This window comes from Salminus brasiliensis, chromosome 10 (assembly GCF_030463535.1).
Source record: "Salminus brasiliensis chromosome 10, fSalBra1.hap2, whole genome shotgun sequence".
Taxonomy (NCBI): domain Eukaryota; kingdom Metazoa; phylum Chordata; class Actinopteri; order Characiformes; family Bryconidae; genus Salminus; species Salminus brasiliensis.
Window position 1 is genome coordinate 5690179 of NC_132887.1, and position 18020 is coordinate 5708198.

Below are 18020 nucleotides of genomic sequence, written 5' to 3' on the forward strand. Positions count from 1 at the left end.
CTCCTCCCGTGGATCTTAGGTATTTGCTTGTATTTGTATCACAGTATAAAGAAGAAGTGTCCCACATGAGGCTCATTCACCCTACTTTTTGCTCCGGTCTGTTGAATGTAGTGTTCAATACCTGCGAGTATTAAATTCGAGAGGCTCGCCACAATACAATACGCAGCGTTCTGACACTCCTACCAGTCATTAATTGTGACTTCCAAACAAACAGAGGGGAAATGAACTAATGATCTTGGGGTTAATGACCTCAGCAGTGAATAAACACAGGGGTGAATCATTTTATGTTGTAATATAACCCTCATTTTTAACACACTAAGCATTACACAAAAACTGCACTTTTGGTCTTTTGAGTTCTCTTCATTTGTGCGTGTTTAACCCCTATTAACACAAATGTCTTGCTTAAGAAAACTGCACTTAACCAACGTTACTCTTGCGAATACCCATTCCCACGTGGTCATTTCCTGAGGGAATGCGCTGTCTCTCCCTACTACTGTTAACTTGGGTTGCCATATGTTCGCCACCCCCCTATCCCCCTACCCCCCGACCCCCCGACCCCCCTCGCATTCCCTCTCATGGAAGACAAAGTGTGTCGAAAAGCACACAGCGTGTTTGAAACATGCTGAACGTTACACACACGGCTGCTGTGTAGACACTGCTCTTCATTTAGACGTTGATAACAAAAGTACATACTGGAATATGTACACACTTTTGCTATTAAATGTTGTTTTCTTACCTCTGCGTGTGTCTCTACGTGGTTTCGGCCTCTGTATGAACCCACCTGGATGAAGCCACTTGGAGAATGTCTGAAGCACTGTGCTTTGTCTGTGTAGCACCGTTACTGTATTCTGTATATGACTAAAACCTACTCAAAGAGAATGCCACGGCCCAGTGTGTTCTATAACGTTTTTGGGGTTTTACCGAGTACCACTACTAACCTGACTGCATGCCCACTGAAGTGCACACCTGCATGGCACCTAACGTCCCGCCTCCGGCTCTGCTCTAGTGTTACATCCCTGTGCTCTGCCGCCGTAGGTCCTAGCACTACGTGCCAGGAGGATTCCTGCGCCAACATGGGCATCTGCATCCAGCAGTGGGAGAACTACACCTGCGACTGCTCCATGACCTCCTACACGGGCACTCAGTGCAATGACCGTAAGTCCACCTGATCCTCCGCCTCCCTTTCTCTTTCCTCTATCGGCTCTGACACCCACATCGCATATACATCAACATGTATCGCACATGTATTGTTCTTACTAATGGGCACATAAATAGCACATAAAACCTTATACATATTGATAAATACACCTATATATTTTGTTCATATGAGAAAATACTGTTTATGCATGTCCATATGGGTTATTTGAAATGTCAGTGCTAAGATATGACCTATATACAGCATATATATTTGCAAATTGACTCACACATCATAAATACTGACATAAATGGCACATACATTCTCAACATAACAAAAAACTCTTTGATATATATACATATACTTTTCATCCATAAGAGATATTTGGAAATTCATAATCAGGAAATGACATTTCAGACAGAGAAGATGTTTTGACAAATATATCACAAGACATCCCATAAACTGACATACATTGCACATGTATTTTGAACATGAGGCAAATCATAGACATATTGTTCTTCTGTATTTGAAATATCAGTACTAAAACAAGACATTTTCAAGACAACATGTAAGCTCATATATTTGAATATGAGGAAATTCTGAATATGTACACAATAACACATACTGACCTTTATCAGAGGATGTCACACATATTGACATATATAGCAACCATGTGAGATATTTGAAATTCATAATAATATAAATTATAACATATATATATATATATATATATATATATATATATATATATTGTATTGACATGAATTACATCATTTATATATGAGAAAATATATGCACATATTATTGTATTACATTCATTTCAGTAGATATTGAGATATTAATTGCCTATAAAAAACTAGTCACCACATATTCCCCCCTTTATTTCATTATATTTTACAAGAATGTAAAAACAACGTACTGACAAATAACCCCTCCCCCAAAAAAAAACAAAACAAAAAACAAAAACACCAGCTCCTCAAAACCTCACATTCAATGTTTAGTTTATTTAAATATTTATTTCTGTATTTATTTATTTATTTGCAATACTATGCCAATTGAATCTACTGACAAAAAACCTTAGCCTATAAATAATTAAATATTTATTAGTGGTTGCAAACTTTTATTTTGAAATTAACCATAAAGGTTGGAGTTGTAGCCTTCAAGCTATGTATTACACCTGGTTTTAAAGTTCATACAATCACAAACACACACACACACACACACACAAACACACACACATACTCACACTGTTGAATGCTGAAGAGCTGCTGAGAGGCCTCTCAAGGTAAGTGCTGCTGATTTGTTGATGGTATGGCTGGTATTGGGCATTGAAGCAGGAGGCCTCAGCAGTAATGCCACCTGTGAAATGAGCAGAGAAATCCAGATCTGCTGTAAATCTCGAAGATGCTGGTGTTTGAAAATGGTGTGATGATGCTAACACAACTGTAAGTGTCATCTTCTGGCATCTTCGTGTTGTGAAAGGTTGTGTTAATTACAGTGTCACAGGAGGTGTGATCTGATGAAACACGTCAGATCAGAAATGCCCACCAGGCCTCTCTCTGGGCTGGCCTTCAGAACTGGGCTTAATTAGTTCACTAGCAGACAGTGTCCTGTGAAACTGAGGACCCACTGTTCAACAGTCTGGAAGCACTTTAACAGAGGTGTCAAGTAATGAAGTACAAATACTTAGTTGCCTTATTTAAGTAGAAATGTTGGTTATCTAGACTTTACTGGAGTAATTATTTTTTACTCTTTTACTCTATTATATTTTGCTCTTTTTTACTAATTTTTGACTTTTTACTTCTACTCCTTACATTTACACCCAATTATCTGAACTTTCTACTCCTTACATTTTACAAATCTTACTTTCATTCCGTCTTGCCATCGTTCAAAAATCGTATAGAAATTACAAGAGACGTCTTGGTCGCCCAGTACAATTATAAGTGACATAGACATGGACCTCCACTCTGTGTTGACTACATTAGCTCCAGTACACTACTATAAAGAGCAATAGTGTTCTGAGGGGTTCTTTGAGCGAATGACATAGAGGAACCTCTTTTAGTTCCATGAAGAACCTTTCGGGGCACTCATAGACATCCTGTTCGGATCTGACCTGGAATTTCAGCACTAAGACCAAGACATTTTCTGACACTGTACACAAGACGTCACACATATTGACATATATCATAAGACCCATGTGGGACATTTGAACTTTTAACTCTAAGACAGCACATGTAAGACGCTCTATGTATTCACATATATTGTAACTCATCACTTTAAGTAAATTAACATATATTGCACATATACTTTCGAATATGAGGAAATACATGCATATATAGTTGTATTAATTGTGGGATTTCAGTTTTGGTTGTTAAGGTATGATAACATATTGACCTATTGACATATATTACAGATATTTAAAATTCAAATCTATATATTAAAATATAAACATATATTTTGGAACATATTACATAACGTGTATTGAGATGAGTTACATATATTTTGAATTTGAGGAAATACATGAACATATAATTGGATTAAATATAGGGTTTTAGTTTTAGATGGTAAGGTATTTGGTGCCTTTAAAAGGGACCGCTGGATATTTTCCCCTTTTATTGCTTTATTATTTACAAGAATAATGATAAAAAAAAAACTCTCAATATCTTAGTTTACACATTTATTTATTTATTTATTTATTTATTTATAGTCATATAGCCATCCCTTGGATCTTTTCCCCTTCTATTTATAAAAGACTTCTTTATGGCTTTAAAGATTCTTTACCAATTTAAGGCTTTATCATACCCACAGTTTCTTTAGGAAACCAACAATAGTTCTCCTATAATCGCATCGCTCAAAGAACCTTTGTAGCACCCAGTGTAACTCCTAAAAAGGCCAACTTTAGACAACAAGCTTGGATGATATTGATATTGATATTAGCTGAAATTCGATTTCTCAGTGTCCTTGCAGGCCTTCCCTCCTCTTCCACAGGCCTTCGCTCATGTCTTCCAATCTCTGCATCTCCGTCTCTGCAGGCAGTCAAATCAGATGCTCAGTGTGGGTTATCTGAGCAGGCACGGTATAACCTGTAGCCGTAATGGCGAGGGGTCAAATCTCATGCTATGTCATCTCTCCAACACAATGCGTGTGGCAATGAGCTGAACCCTGTCTGTGCAGTTAGACCCAGAGCCAGCTGACGTGTTGTGTGCTCGTCTGTCACTTCGCTGCTGCTCCAACAACAGAGTTGACCTTCTTAAGATTTAAGGCCGACACCTGGAACGACGTCGTGTCGTATTTGGATGAGACGGAGCGCCGAATCGAGGGTGTGTTGGTGGAGATAGGGACAAGCTTAATGGAATAATGTGGGATGAGGGATCTGTGTGTGTGTGTGTGTGAATGAGAGCTTGTCATTCTTATAGCATTGTGGAAGTGGACTGAGTGGGTATTGCATATCTCTGCCCAGGACAGGAAAAGCCTGGAAGCTTCTTTTATTATAATGGGAATGGCTTTGTCTTCAGACTTCATATGAAGAAATGGACATCCAGCACGTTTAACTCCGGAGAAGAAGTACAGAGCAAATAGTTCCCTCCATAAAATGTCTTAGACTAAAATCCCAGCAGAAATAACCTGCATGCCGCAAAGCAAACCAGCGGCTCTTCAGAGTTCACTGCAGCAACACTAGGTGGCAGTAATACATTACCTACCGACGTGGTAAATTCCACAGTGTTGATCCAGCAGAATTTGAAAGCTGTATTTCCTCACACCCCTTCCCTTACATCCTCAATGTCATATCACATCAGTAAATAAATTGGGGAAAGTGCTCATATTTTCTGTGGCTCAGTTTATGCAGAATAGTAATGTGAAGACAAATTCCGTGGCAAGTGACCTGGCACCAATTTGCCGCTTTCCGGGGGCTGCTCAGGAAAGGAGCTTTTCCTTTTGTCATTTAGAAACAGTGGCTTTGAAAGTTCAGTAAACACATATTTAATAATAGCAGAAATATGCCGACATTCTGACCGTCCTGTATGTCTGTGCAACCCATATAGCCCTGTATATACTTTTCCCCACCATTGTGCGCCTTAACTCCATGTGCCAGCCTCAAACTAGGTTCCACACGGCACTAAAAACTGAATGTCTGTGGATTTTCAACACATTATCATTTATTAAAAACTGAATGAGAGATTCACTCAACATCACAATAACAGATCTGATCAACAGATCTAATCCACTCTGAATAACAGGACTGAAGGAAGCCATTCGATTGTATTACTCTGGGTCGGCTACTGTAGGGAAATGCTGTGACTGAAGGTGTTTGGAGAACGTTCATTACGAGCATTGGGGTTTAGGATTAGTTAGGCTGAAACTCCGACTAGAATTAGACTAACTGTTGGATTCAGGTTTTGGGTTGATCTTAAGACTCTAGATAGAGTTAGTGCTAGGGCTAGGGTGTGTTGCTGTGAATGTTGGATTGAGGTTAAGACTAGGGTTAGACTAACTATTAGAATTAGGTTTTGTATTGAGGTTAAGACTAGGGTCAGAGTTACTGTTAGAATTAGGTTTTGGGATAATGTTAAGACTAGGCTTAGACTAACAGATTTAGGTTTTAGGTTTTTCATATTTCTTTCATATTTCATATTTGCTTTTAATATTTATATAAATATCCTCAACATTTTAGACACGTTTCCTGCCAGAGGAAGTGACGTCACTGGGTCACATGCTTTTGATTAGAAGTGTTTTTGCAGATTTGATACAGCTTGCAGTTTTAACCAGCTGTAACAGAGCAGACCAGGAAACTGAGACTGACATAAAATATGTATTTTTAATTACTTTAATGTTTTACGTAAATATGTAAAATATGTTGAATTACTTTATAACTGTTAATAGAGTAAATTGCAAAAATGAAAATTAGACTTAATTATTTTATGTAAAATCCAACATTGAATCTGAATCAGGAGGGTGAAGACAGTCAGTAATATGTGTGGGATGGGGGTTATTTAGATGGTATTATTATATATAAATAACTATATATAATTATATAAATAAATATTATGTTAATAGTAAAATATAAATTATTCTTGTTAAGTATTGGCCATTTATAGATTTATTGGTTATTAATTATCATAAAGTTTATTATTATTAACAACAATAATAATAATATTAGTAATAATGATAATAATGATAATAATAATAATAATAATAATTTTTATTATTTTAAAACAGTAGTTTATATGGGAACTGTACAATTCTAGAATGAGCCATACGCGCCTACACACACACACACACACATTTATATATATATATATATATATTTATATATAATTTACCAATTTACCAGGTGTTGGGTGTTGATCTGAGGAGAGCTCTAAATAATACTAGACTCCGTGAGGAGAACTTTGGAGATGTTCTAATGATGAACACAGTGATGGAGAACCACCACCACTTTCTGTAGGAGTATTATTATTGATCATACTTATATTTATCACAGGTGTTTAAAACCTTTTCACAGTACTATGTGTGTGTGTGTGTGTGTGTGTGTGTGTGTGTGTGTGTATAGGTTGATACTTGCATATCCACACAAAGGCAAAATGGTAGAAAATGAGCGTGCAGGCGGATCTCATTATCTTATTATAAGTTCAGGTCCCTCTTCGTATAGAGCAGTCCCGGCTGCAGAGGCAGAAAGGAGGCGTCTCGGTGCCTGACTCACTCTGATATCACTGCGGCAGCTGATTATTCTGCTGTGATAATATGGGATGCTAATGTTGCTTTTGTGCACACAGTTATAGGTGCCTCTAATCCACTCTGAATAACAGGACTGAAGGAAGCCATTCGATTGTATTACTCTGGGTCGGCTACTGTAGGGAAATGCTGTGACTGAAGGTGTTTGGAGAAACGGAGTTCATTACGAGCATTGGGGTTTAGGATTAGTTAGGCTGAAACTAGAATTAGACTAACTGTTGGATTCAGGTTTAGGGTTGATCTTAAGACTCTAGATAGAGTTAGTGCTAGGGCTAGGGTGTGTTGCTGTGAATGTTGGATTGAGGTTAAGACTAGGGTTAGACTAACTATTAGAATTAGGTTTTGGGTTGAGGTTAAGACTAGGGTTAGGCTAACTGTTAGAATTAGGTTTTGGACTAGGGTTAGGATAACTGTTAGAATTAGGTTTTGGACTAGGGTTAGGCTAACTGTTAGAATTAGGTTTTGCTTTGAGGTTAAGACTAGAGTTAGGCCAACTGTTAGAATTAGGTTTTGGGATGATGTTAAGACTAGGCTTAGACTAACAGATTTAGGTTTTAGGTTTATCTTAAGTTAGAGTGAGTGTTAGGGTTTAAGTTTAAGACTAGGATTAAATGTACAGGGTTAGGATAACTGTTAGAATTCGGTTTTGGACTAGGGTTAGGCCAACTGTTAGAATTAGGTCTTGGATTGAGGTTAAGACTAGGGTTAGACTAATTGTTAGAATTAGGTTTTGAACTAGGGTTAGGAGAACTATTAGAATTAGGTTTTGGGTTGAGGTTAAGATTAGAGTTAGGCCAACTGTTAGAATTAGGATTTGGGTTGAGGTTAAGATTAGAGTTAGGCCAACTGTTAGAATTAGGATTTGGGTTGAGGTTAAGACTAGGGTCAGACTTACTGATAGAATTAGGTTTTGAACTAGGGTTAGGAGAACTATTAGAATTAGGTTTTGGGTTGAGGTTAAGATTAGAGTTAGGCCAACTGTTAGAATTAGGATTTGGGTTGAGGTTAAGATTAGAGTTAGGCCAACTGTTAGAATTAGGATTTGGGTTGAGGTTAAGACTAGGGTCAGACTTACTGATAGAATTAGGTTTTGGGTTGAGGTTAAGACTAGGGTTAGACTAACTGTTAGAATTAGGTTTTGGATTGAGGTTAAGACTAGAGTTAGGCCAACTGTTAGAATTAGGTTTTGTATTGAGGTTAAGACTGGGGTTAGACTAACTGTGAGAATTAGGTTTTAGACTAGGGTAAGGATAACTATTAGAATTAGGTTTCGGATTTCCCCGAATGTCTGATTTGTCTCCAACCAAAAAAAAACTCCACCGACCTCCAAACTCGCAAGTAAGAACTGAAAAATGACCTGAAAGCAGTGATCAGGAGCTCGCATTCTTATCCCGCCATAGCAGCCCTTTGTGGATAAGCTTAGGCACTTCTGGGTTAGCGTGACTTGTCCTCGAGGAAAGTTACGTTGATTTGAGCACTACATGCTCATTTGTGCAAGACGGTTGAGGCATCCCCGCAGCGTCCACAGTGGTCCATCAAAGGGAAAAGTAAGACTATATAAGGATGTTCAGCTGGACTGTAGGCACGTCTGTGTAGCGCTTGTGTTTGCTCGGGTTGGGACAGCGCCGTGACTGCTTTTGATCATTGCTCACAGCGGATCTTCAGATTTAATGACGGGTTTGTAATTGAATTAGCCTTTGCCATCGTTTAACCTTTGAAAGGTCAAATCCTATTGTTCATAAACAAGCCCACAGCCTCCCGAAATGTAATTATTCAGTAATTAGTCACGCTCTTGCTCACAATTGATTTTGCGACATTTCTGTTGGGAAGCCCGTAACAAATGGGCTTTAAATGGAATCACAAATCCATGTGTTCCTGTATCTTCATGCTAATATTGGGCCTCTTTGCCCAGCTGTGAAAGCTGTTGACTGAATAGCAATCAGAGCAGTTCCCACACCTCCCACTCTTTGAGCTAGAGAGTGGTCTACTGTAATTTAGATGACCCCCATTTTAGGAAAGCAGAGGGAAAAGGACATTTACTCAGTCGTGCGGAGATGGTTCTGTCCTTGCCTCTCATATAAACAGAGCTGTAATCAGATAGAGCACATGTGGCGTTTCAGTTCAGACAGCTCATGATAACAAGAAAGGCTCGTTTTATATAAAAGACTGGTGTTAAATAATGCTTTTATGACCTCAAATAAAACTGGATATGGGCTTCCAGTAGTTTTGGAGGAGACTCTGTTGATTTTTGGGTTTAGTGTCCCATAAAGTCTGAAAGGAAACACATGGTACATTAATAGAATGCCAGTAGACTGTCTTTGCTTGTATGTGTGTGTGTGTGTGTGTGTTTGCACACGGTTTGTTGTGTTGTTGTATTTGCAGTTGCTGTTACTTTATAATCAGGCTTGGCTGAACTTTTGTGGCTGATAACGATTTTAAAACATTAAAAAAAAACCCACAAAAAGACAGTTGTGAGGTGAGGCCTCCTTGGGTGCCCTTGACCTTGCCGCTGGTTCACCGGTTGACCTTCCTTGGATCACTTTTGATAGGACATTTGTAGGGCTAGGCAATTATATCAAAATTATTCGAAACTGACATTCAGAACCTCTAATCGACGTAATCTTAAATAAACTTTGTAGATTATTTAAGACATTTTTTAATGTTGTTAATAATTTTTTTTTCAATTTAGAAATCCATTTTAAAAATTCTGTTAAAACATTTTTTACACATTTTTTGGTTCATTTTTTAAATTTTGCTATTTTTTTATTTTGTTAAAACAATTATTTTCAATTGTTAATACTTTTTTTTAAAGTTACACAATAAATAAAGATTTGAATTAAACATTTTGTATATTTTTTAATACATTTTTTAAATTGTCACTACGTTTCCACTGTGCATATTTATTTACTGTCCCCTTACAAACAGTACTATGTGTGTAGTCATGTGATTACAATCTGGTTCTTGTTCAAATGTCTTAGATTCTTATGCTTGCCCATTTTTGCTGATTCAACACATCACCTTCAAAAACTGGCAGTTCACATCGCAGTGCCTACTATATCCGCCACTGGAACCAGATCATCAACCTTAGCCACTTTACCGGTCAGTGGTTTTAATGTTATGGCTGATCAGTGCATATTTAAGATGTGTTTTGACCTTGGAATGAGTCACAGTCATTTTCCTTTTGTGTTGGGTTGTGAATAATGGGCTCTAGTCTATTAGAGGCTACTGGACACCTCCACACCTTTTTGAGCCTATAGACTTTCATCCCTCGTTAGTTTCCAAATATGGCTCGGCTGATTGACTGCATTTGAGGAAGTGATGTAATAGCTGAGCTATCGCTTTAATCCGCTGTTGATTTCCTGTGGTTTGTGTTTTTTATGCCGTCTTTGTTTTCGGCCTTTTCCTCCTGAATACCGAAGCCAACCTCTTGACTGCCAATGCCAGGATTGTGGCTCTTGATTTTCCATCTGAGGGAGCAGTACAGTCGGAGCGTAACTCGAACCAGTGCACTAGAGCTCCAGTATGAATTACTGCATCCCAATATTACTGTGCCCATGTTGCTCCTGATAAACAGCCAGCCAGCCAAACAAACTCATATTGGGCTCCCTGTTCCCTCGTGCATCTCCGAGCCGTTCCTTATTAACAGGAGCGCACTAAGCAATCATGTTGATTGAGCTGTGCTAATAAATTACTTGTTAGCAGCTCCATTGGCTGTTAAATGAACTTGCTCCAAATTAATATAGCTTGGAGGAGTTCACTCGCTGTCTCACACTGCAGTTCGGCCTCTGGTTTCTGACCAGGGCTCACGTCGTGGTCTGACCTTAACCCCGGCTGTACCCTTAAGGCCGACGCTTACAGACATTTATGTTTATTTCTCGGAAAAGGAGCTGAAATATCATGAAAGCACGTTGGGTAATGACTTTTGAAGTGAGTTGTTCTCGGAGCCCTGATGGTTTCCCCCCGCTGCACTCAGGATGGCTGTCATTTTGTCTGACCGCACGCTGTGCCCTCCTACTTCCATTTCCTTCACTGTACTTTTAGCTGTAGATATGTTTTAAAAAATAAATAAATAAATAAATCCCAGTAAAATTGATGCCCTGGAAAAAATCTGCTTCTTTTCCCGAGATGTCGGTTTAGGAAAACGTGGACCCCTCGTTACTACGGTTTTGCAAATTGCTGCACTTATGCAGTAAAGCATTCCTCTTTCATTATTTATTTCTTCCTAATTCTCCCACAGCATTAATTACCAGGGTTAATATGAAACGGTTCTTCCTACTATTCCAAACGACGCCCCGGGGTAATCCCCCCATCCCCACAGTGCTCTAAGTTTTGAATAAATATATAAATAAAAAGATAGATGCACAAATAGGGAGCTGGAGGGATGGATTTGTTTTCCTCCCTGCGTGTCTGACACAGACAGGATCTTCGTAATTAAGGAGCATCTTTTTCCCTGTCTGAGCCGGAGCTGGGCTGCTGAGAAGGACGGAGGCAGGCGAGCTCTTGCCGATGCCGCCACTGCTGCTGCTGCACCTCCTCGCCACAAAACTTCATCAAAGCGGCGTCCTCTGCACTCCATTAGAAACCAGAGAGGCCGTCTCCCAGCCGGGCCATCAATTAAGACAACAACAAAAGCAAAGATGCACTTTCAGCTCGCCGGAGTCTAATGTACTGTTACCCAGACAATACGTATCTGCCAGGTGAGAGACACTTTACAGATGAACACAAGACCCCGCGTCGGCTTAAGTAACAATTTTCTGCGGAGGGGAAACGCTCAGAATTTAATTACCAATAGTCTTAATGCACCTCCACCGCAGTTGATGCATTAACATGTTCCTCTGCGTAATGAATTTTTTCCCTTGCTAATGGAATTAATAATTTATTTATAAACTTACTTCTTTTTTTATTTTATCCTCCCTAGGATAGGAAGGATTGTTTGTTTGTTTGTTTGTTTATTTATTTATTTACTTATTTATTAAGCAGCATCTTGTCTTGTTGAATAATTCATGTGTGGCTGCAAAGCAATCTAGCCTTTTAGTCCTAAACTGTAATCAACCAGGACGACGTGTTCATGCGCATCAGACTTGATAAACAAACGAGCATTTTTATAAATAAATGAATTAATCATTTTTCAGTTCACTATATACAATATGTGGACAGAAGTATTGGGACACCTGCTCATTCATTGTTTCCTCTGAAAAATTAAGGGTTTAAAAATAATTTTTTATGCTTTTGCTGGAATAACTGGAGCATTGCTGGGAGGATTCGGTTGCGTTCAGCCACAAGATCGTTAGTGAGGTCAGGATATTGGGTGATACCATCACTCAACCTCATCCCCAAGTCCCTAACTCCTCTCAAAAATATTGGTTGGAGCACCGTCCATTATTCCATCATTCCATGGCCTGGCATTAGGCAGCATGGTGCCAATAGGTTCATGTTGATCTGCTCCAGAGAGTCCTATTCTATTGGCAGTACTTCTCTACAGGGACTAGACAAGCATGTGTGTGTGTGTGTGTGTGTGCATTTGCGTGTCCGTGTCAGTGATGGGTGCAACAAAACAAAATCAGTTCAAAATCAAATTCTGAATGTAGTGTTTTTGTGATGTCAAAAATAATTAGCTGAAAGCATTCATTAAGAGAGGTGTCCACAAACATTTGGACATTTTGGACATCCCTTCTAATTGATGCATTCAGCTACTTGTTTTCGACTGATTTTGCTGCTCAGAACTTGGTCCGGACAGGGTCCGCTTTGGACAATAGATTTAAGTAATGCATAAATAAATAAATAAATAAATAAATAAATAAATGGTTAAAATAATAAATAAAATAAACATATGATCCAAATGACACTGATTCAAATGTTATTTATTTATTTATGAATGAATGAATGAATTAATTAATTAATTTATTTATTTTGTTTTTGTTTTATTTTGACCCTATCACACGATAATAAGTTCACTTCAGGTGTCCCAAAGCAGGAAGTTCAGCCCACAGCACTGCGGAGCTGTCCCGGGACGTGATGTGATGTGAGGTGTGATTGAGTTTTTAAAGCATAAGCTGAGCAGCTATGAGGGAGGGATTGCTGCGTTTCTGGCGCTGAGGTAAACGGACAGGCAGTGATGAAGGGCCTGTAGAGGCGATGAGATGAATCACTCATGTGAGCTCATATTCATCACACGGTGTCCCGCACTTCCGATGGCCTCTGACACAAGATAAAGAGCCGTGGGACAGGGGGAATGACCTCAGCTGACAGCCTCAAAGAGAACCAGCGCCACAATGGAAATGCATTCGAGTGCTCTCAGGAAATATTACCGCACCTTGTATTCATGATTAGTGTGATGTGCTCGGCCCTGCTCGGCCCACCGGCTGAATTGAAAGCGTTTTATTATTTTATTTCAGTTTATGGAGAGCGGACGGCCGTGCTGCTTCGGAGGAGCTGTCTGCAAAAATATGGCCAAATCGATCTGCCCAGGTTTAATGTCTTTCATTTCTTTCAATCGACCAGGTGGCCCTCTTTTTGTCATCCCTGCTATATACAGTATGAGTTAATGCACTCACTCACTGTGTTTGTGTGGACGTATGCTGGCACAGGACCATGCACATCTATATACTGGCCAGCGTCCTGTAAACAGCACTTGTGGAAGTAGAGAATAGATGGACAGTGAGCCATAATAAGTGAGTCCAGTGTTTACAGCCTGTGGTCAACTCAAGGCTGCTACAGCCAGCTTAGATAATAAATAGATGTTAATGTTTAGAAGGAACATCCTGGGTTTCACGTATTACCTAAACTCAACCTTAACCCACCTTCAGGCCTGGGACAACCCCCCCTCCCCCCACCCAAACCACTGCCATAAGCAGTGGTCTTGATATATTATGGCTAGCAAATCTCCCCCGACCCAGGTGTTAATGGGAGTAGTCTGTGCATTTGGCAGATTGACAAATGACCATCATTTACACAACATAGAAAAATCATATATCATACATTGCAGCAGTATGTTCACCAGGCATTGGGGCTTGTATTGGCAAGAATGGGGCGATATGATCCACAACACAAGGTTACGTTTTAATATGTCGCGATCGCCTGACCTGTACCACCCACCAGACTGACCACCAGGCTCCCCTGCCACCTGTGTCTGACTAGCTGCCCATCCTCCTGCCACACTCTACCTGCCTAATGACTATGTTAGACATTTACATGGACTTTTAACTGCCTGCCACTATTAATAATATTATTATTATAATAGCCACCATCAACCATCATTACTCTTACCATCACTACTATGATTATATTAGTTATACTATATCATAATTATTATGATTCTTTAAGCCGTTAAAAGGTTCTGCACACTCACTGATCTCTAGTACGAACCTGGTTCTTTAAAGAACCGAACATGTTGCTTCTATGAAGAACCTTATTTAACAGTGTAGACTAGCGTTAGTGCTTTCTGTCTAGTTCTGTAACAAGCATTTATCTGCAGGATTTACAGGGTTTTTGTTCCAGTTCTTGTTCCACACAGCATCTGATCTCACTAACGCAGGTGCTGCTTTGTCACAGGTGAGCTCATTAGTAAAAGCAGGTGTTGTGGTGGCTGGGCTCCTCGTCCGGGCTTGGCTAATGACTGAAGCTTCCAGCAGAAGCGGAGGCTTCCAACATTCGGGAGACCATTCGCGACACTGTATGGGAGTCGGATGGAGAGTTGAACAGGACCATGTTCAATTTTGCCAGATAGTAAGAGAACGGAGGAGGAGGAGGGGGTCGCCCCCGAAGCTGGAGAACGTTGACTAATCCACAGATTAACACAGATCATAAAATCACTCTTCCAAAACAGGCCCATTTTGCCTTGTGGTTTCTTCTCGAATTCCCTGGCGATATCCTTCTATCTACAATCCAGTTAGAGTGTGTGAACTGCGTGAAAAATCAATAGTGCTATCTGAGTCTTTTATTTGATCATCTTGGAAGGGACACTTTGGTTTGTTGTCAACTGACAGACACATTTGACACTATCATCAAACATAATTTCCTGTGAGTGACTTCATTCAATCGTGGCTCGTGGAGAGAACGTAGTGTACGGGAATCCATTATTTCTTCCGTCAGTGGAGCAAGGTGACCTTGAGGTACTGAAATGTTCCTTGCTTTAAGGCCTAATCGCTCAAGCGGAGCCATCCATCACTGTACATTTCCAGGAAAAACAAATTATGGCCCCGCGCTGGCACATAAACATGACCGATCAATATCTCGGGCCCTGCCTTAAATGCCACACATTTGAGATCATTTCTAATCATCTTGTTGTCTTTCCACTTCTGCCAAGTCAATGGGCTGTGTCATAGCCTTTTTTTTTATTATTACATTTCTATCCTATTTTGAAAAATATGAGAAATGGGCTGCTGATACTATATAGACGTTGTAATGAGTGCTCCCCTGCCTAACATACCTCCATTTTCATTTTTTATGGTGCAGAAAATACTGCAGGCTATACTAACAGCAGCAGGGTTAAGGTAAGTCAGGCCATTGATTAGGATTCAGAGTTGGTTTCTTCACAGTTGATTCCTCCTGGGCTGAGTTTTTGTTTTGGCAAGTCACAACAAACCACAGTATACAGTATAATTTTATGTATATACTACTCATGTGTCTTCAGGCCTTTTTCCTGTAGTAAGATGTGGCATATCTCAGTGGGGTTTCCCCAAAGTTCTTAAAGTTCTACTTGCTGCAGTAGACTGCTGATGAATACTGCAATGGCTTAAGCTGTGATTACACTTCCCACTACACCCAGAAATGGCTTCTGAAATCAAGAGGTTTAATAGGATGTTTGTCCCCCCTTTGCTGCAGTGATCTTCTGGAAGGCTTACGGGACAGTAGATGTTAGATTGGTTTGGTTGCATTCAGCCGCAGAAGCATTAGTGAGGTCAAGAAAGTGGGCCGTGTGCTCTGTTCACTAATTTCCCAGACAAAAATGAAAAGTCATCTTGTGTGGTTAAGGTGGTAGGAACTTCAGGCTCCAGCAGATGGCATTGCACAAGGATGATTGAGCTATAAATACCTGCGGGATGTGTGAGGGGGTTCATAGATCACGAGAAGAGGTGGTACAGTACAGAGAGTGTCTCGTTGGATGTGTGGAAACTGGGTCGCAAAGCAGATGTTAATGATGGGCTGAAGGCCACAGTGTGAAGGAAGTAGTTGAATCAGCAACCGAGGCCCAGAGAGAGCACAATTGGCCTTGCTCTCTCCATGGTGGGTAGATGGCGCTCTCTCCCCACATTGCCTTGCTGCGGTGCTGGCTGCCACTGGCATCAGCAGTTTGCAGGTGTATGGAAGCATACGGTCATATGGGTCTACCAGCAGTGGCAGAAATCCCAGTCTACAGGAAATTCTTGCCATTCTCGTTTTTCCTGAGCCATTCTGCTTCGTTTGTTGATGGTATGCAGCTCCCTGCAGAGTATTCTTTCAGAAACTGGTGGTGAAGGACTTATAGGACTTCTAGAAGCAATCCTTGCCTGGAATCAAAGCGATTTACAAGAATTTCCTTTGATTTTATGGCGTGAGAATTTCCTTCAATTTGATGGCGTGCTGCAGGGTTCTATTGTAGGGCCTATGAAAGTGTTATAAGTTGTGAATAGTAATGAAATCCAGGCCTACATACAGAAAACACAAAAGTATTGTGATATTAAATTACATCAATAACCCTCAGCTCTACTGATTACCATGGTCTCAGGGTTTCCGTAATTTGTCCTCAAGCCCATTTCTGTAAATGCAGAGTATGCAGTTTGTAAGCATACACTACGTTTTCCTGGTAGTGAGGGTTTCTGCAGTGTGGACTTAAGTCACGCTCCAAGTAAAGTGAGGCATTTCACATTGCTTAAAGATTTAAAAGGTGGTCAGAGCTTCTCGTGCGGCGCCTTATCTGCTCACTCCAGCTCTGATTGAAGCACTAACTCTTGACTGACTTTGATCAAGACTGTGTGTCAGTTCAGGCTGGAGTAAATGTTCCACTCTCCTCCCTCGCAGTTTCCTGCTCTCAGCTTTCGTTCTCAAGCACAATTAGAGATCCATTAGGAATCAAAGTGATGTTGATGAAGATGTTGGGCCACGCAAGCCTTAGAAATAGTTGGCTTTGCTCTTCGTCAGCTGTGTTTCCTTCTGTTCGGTTTTCCCTTTAATTTGAACAACAGTGTGTTGATTAAAGAGAGAACTGCTGAACGCCTCCCTCGTTTTGCTGTTCTGACAGCACCTTTGATGCAAAATCAGCCACAGCAGGTGAATTGAATGCTGTTGGTTATTACAGTCAAAAGTTTTAGGACGCCCCCGTTTTTTTTTTTTTCTTCATTACTCCCTTTGGAAGTACTGCATGGCTTGTTTTGCCATCCTGACAGCTGTATCTGAGGCCTGGTCCAGTGTTAAGCTTCCCAGCTGCTGAGCTACAAGGTGCTGTCATGTGAGCCACATATCACACGAGCAGCTGTTGACTCTAAGAAAGTGGTCTTTTGGTGCTGTTGTGGATTTGAGTGTCAGACCTCCTCCTGTACCAGACCTTCTGATGGTATAGGAAGCTGTAGCTGTGATGACCACACTCTGGCTTTATCTGGAATTGGTAATTGCCTTTGCCGTTGTTAACCAATGACTTGTTTCCTGAACAGGCCTTTATCAGAGCGTACCAGGACTGGGCGGGATACCGTAAATTGACCGTTACACTGTCTCAAAATAATATCAAGGTATACGGTATGCCCTGGGGGTGGGGTGGGTGGTTAGCATTAGCTGAGTTAGCAGGATAACAGTCTGCTCACCCCAGAACAATCTCACGTCTGACTGAAGCCACTTCCACTTCATAGATGAGAATGACTCGGAGGACTGGTGACTAAAGATTGAGCAACTGTAGACCACTCGCTAAGCTAGCCTTCGCTCAACTAGCTCAGCTTCAGCTCCGCAGACTATGAGCCGGCCGATGTTGACCATAAAAACTTTTGTCTGAGGAAGCGACTGGTGTGAGGAACAGAAATGAGAGACGGGTAAGATAGGCGTTTGGAGAATAAGGCCTCATATCTGAGAGCACAAAGTCGAGTGAATGGTCTTGAGAGTGCTTTTGACCTCAGCGTTGCGAAACTCGCTAGTATGGTGGGCATTTTTTTTTTCCTACCTGTTTTCAGAGCGTGGCATCACTTAT

General features: G+C 40.4%; 1 protein-coding gene across 14 annotated transcripts in view; it reads left to right on the forward strand.

Moving 5' to 3' along the window:
* The window catches only part of nrxn3a (neurexin 3a), a 472173-nt gene that overhangs the window by 190346 nt on the left and 263807 nt on the right, over nt 1-18020 (forward strand). For all 14 annotated transcript variants that reach the window (XR_011980513.1, XR_011980514.1, XR_011980515.1 and 11 more), the window contains one exon: nt 1036-1155. Coding sequence is in view for 11 of the 14 variants with exons in the window: in XM_072689054.1 (XP_072545155.1) it covers nt 1036-1155 (120 nt within the window). In the remaining 3 variants the exon portion in view is untranslated. The remainder of the gene's footprint in view (nt 1-1035; nt 1156-18020) is intronic.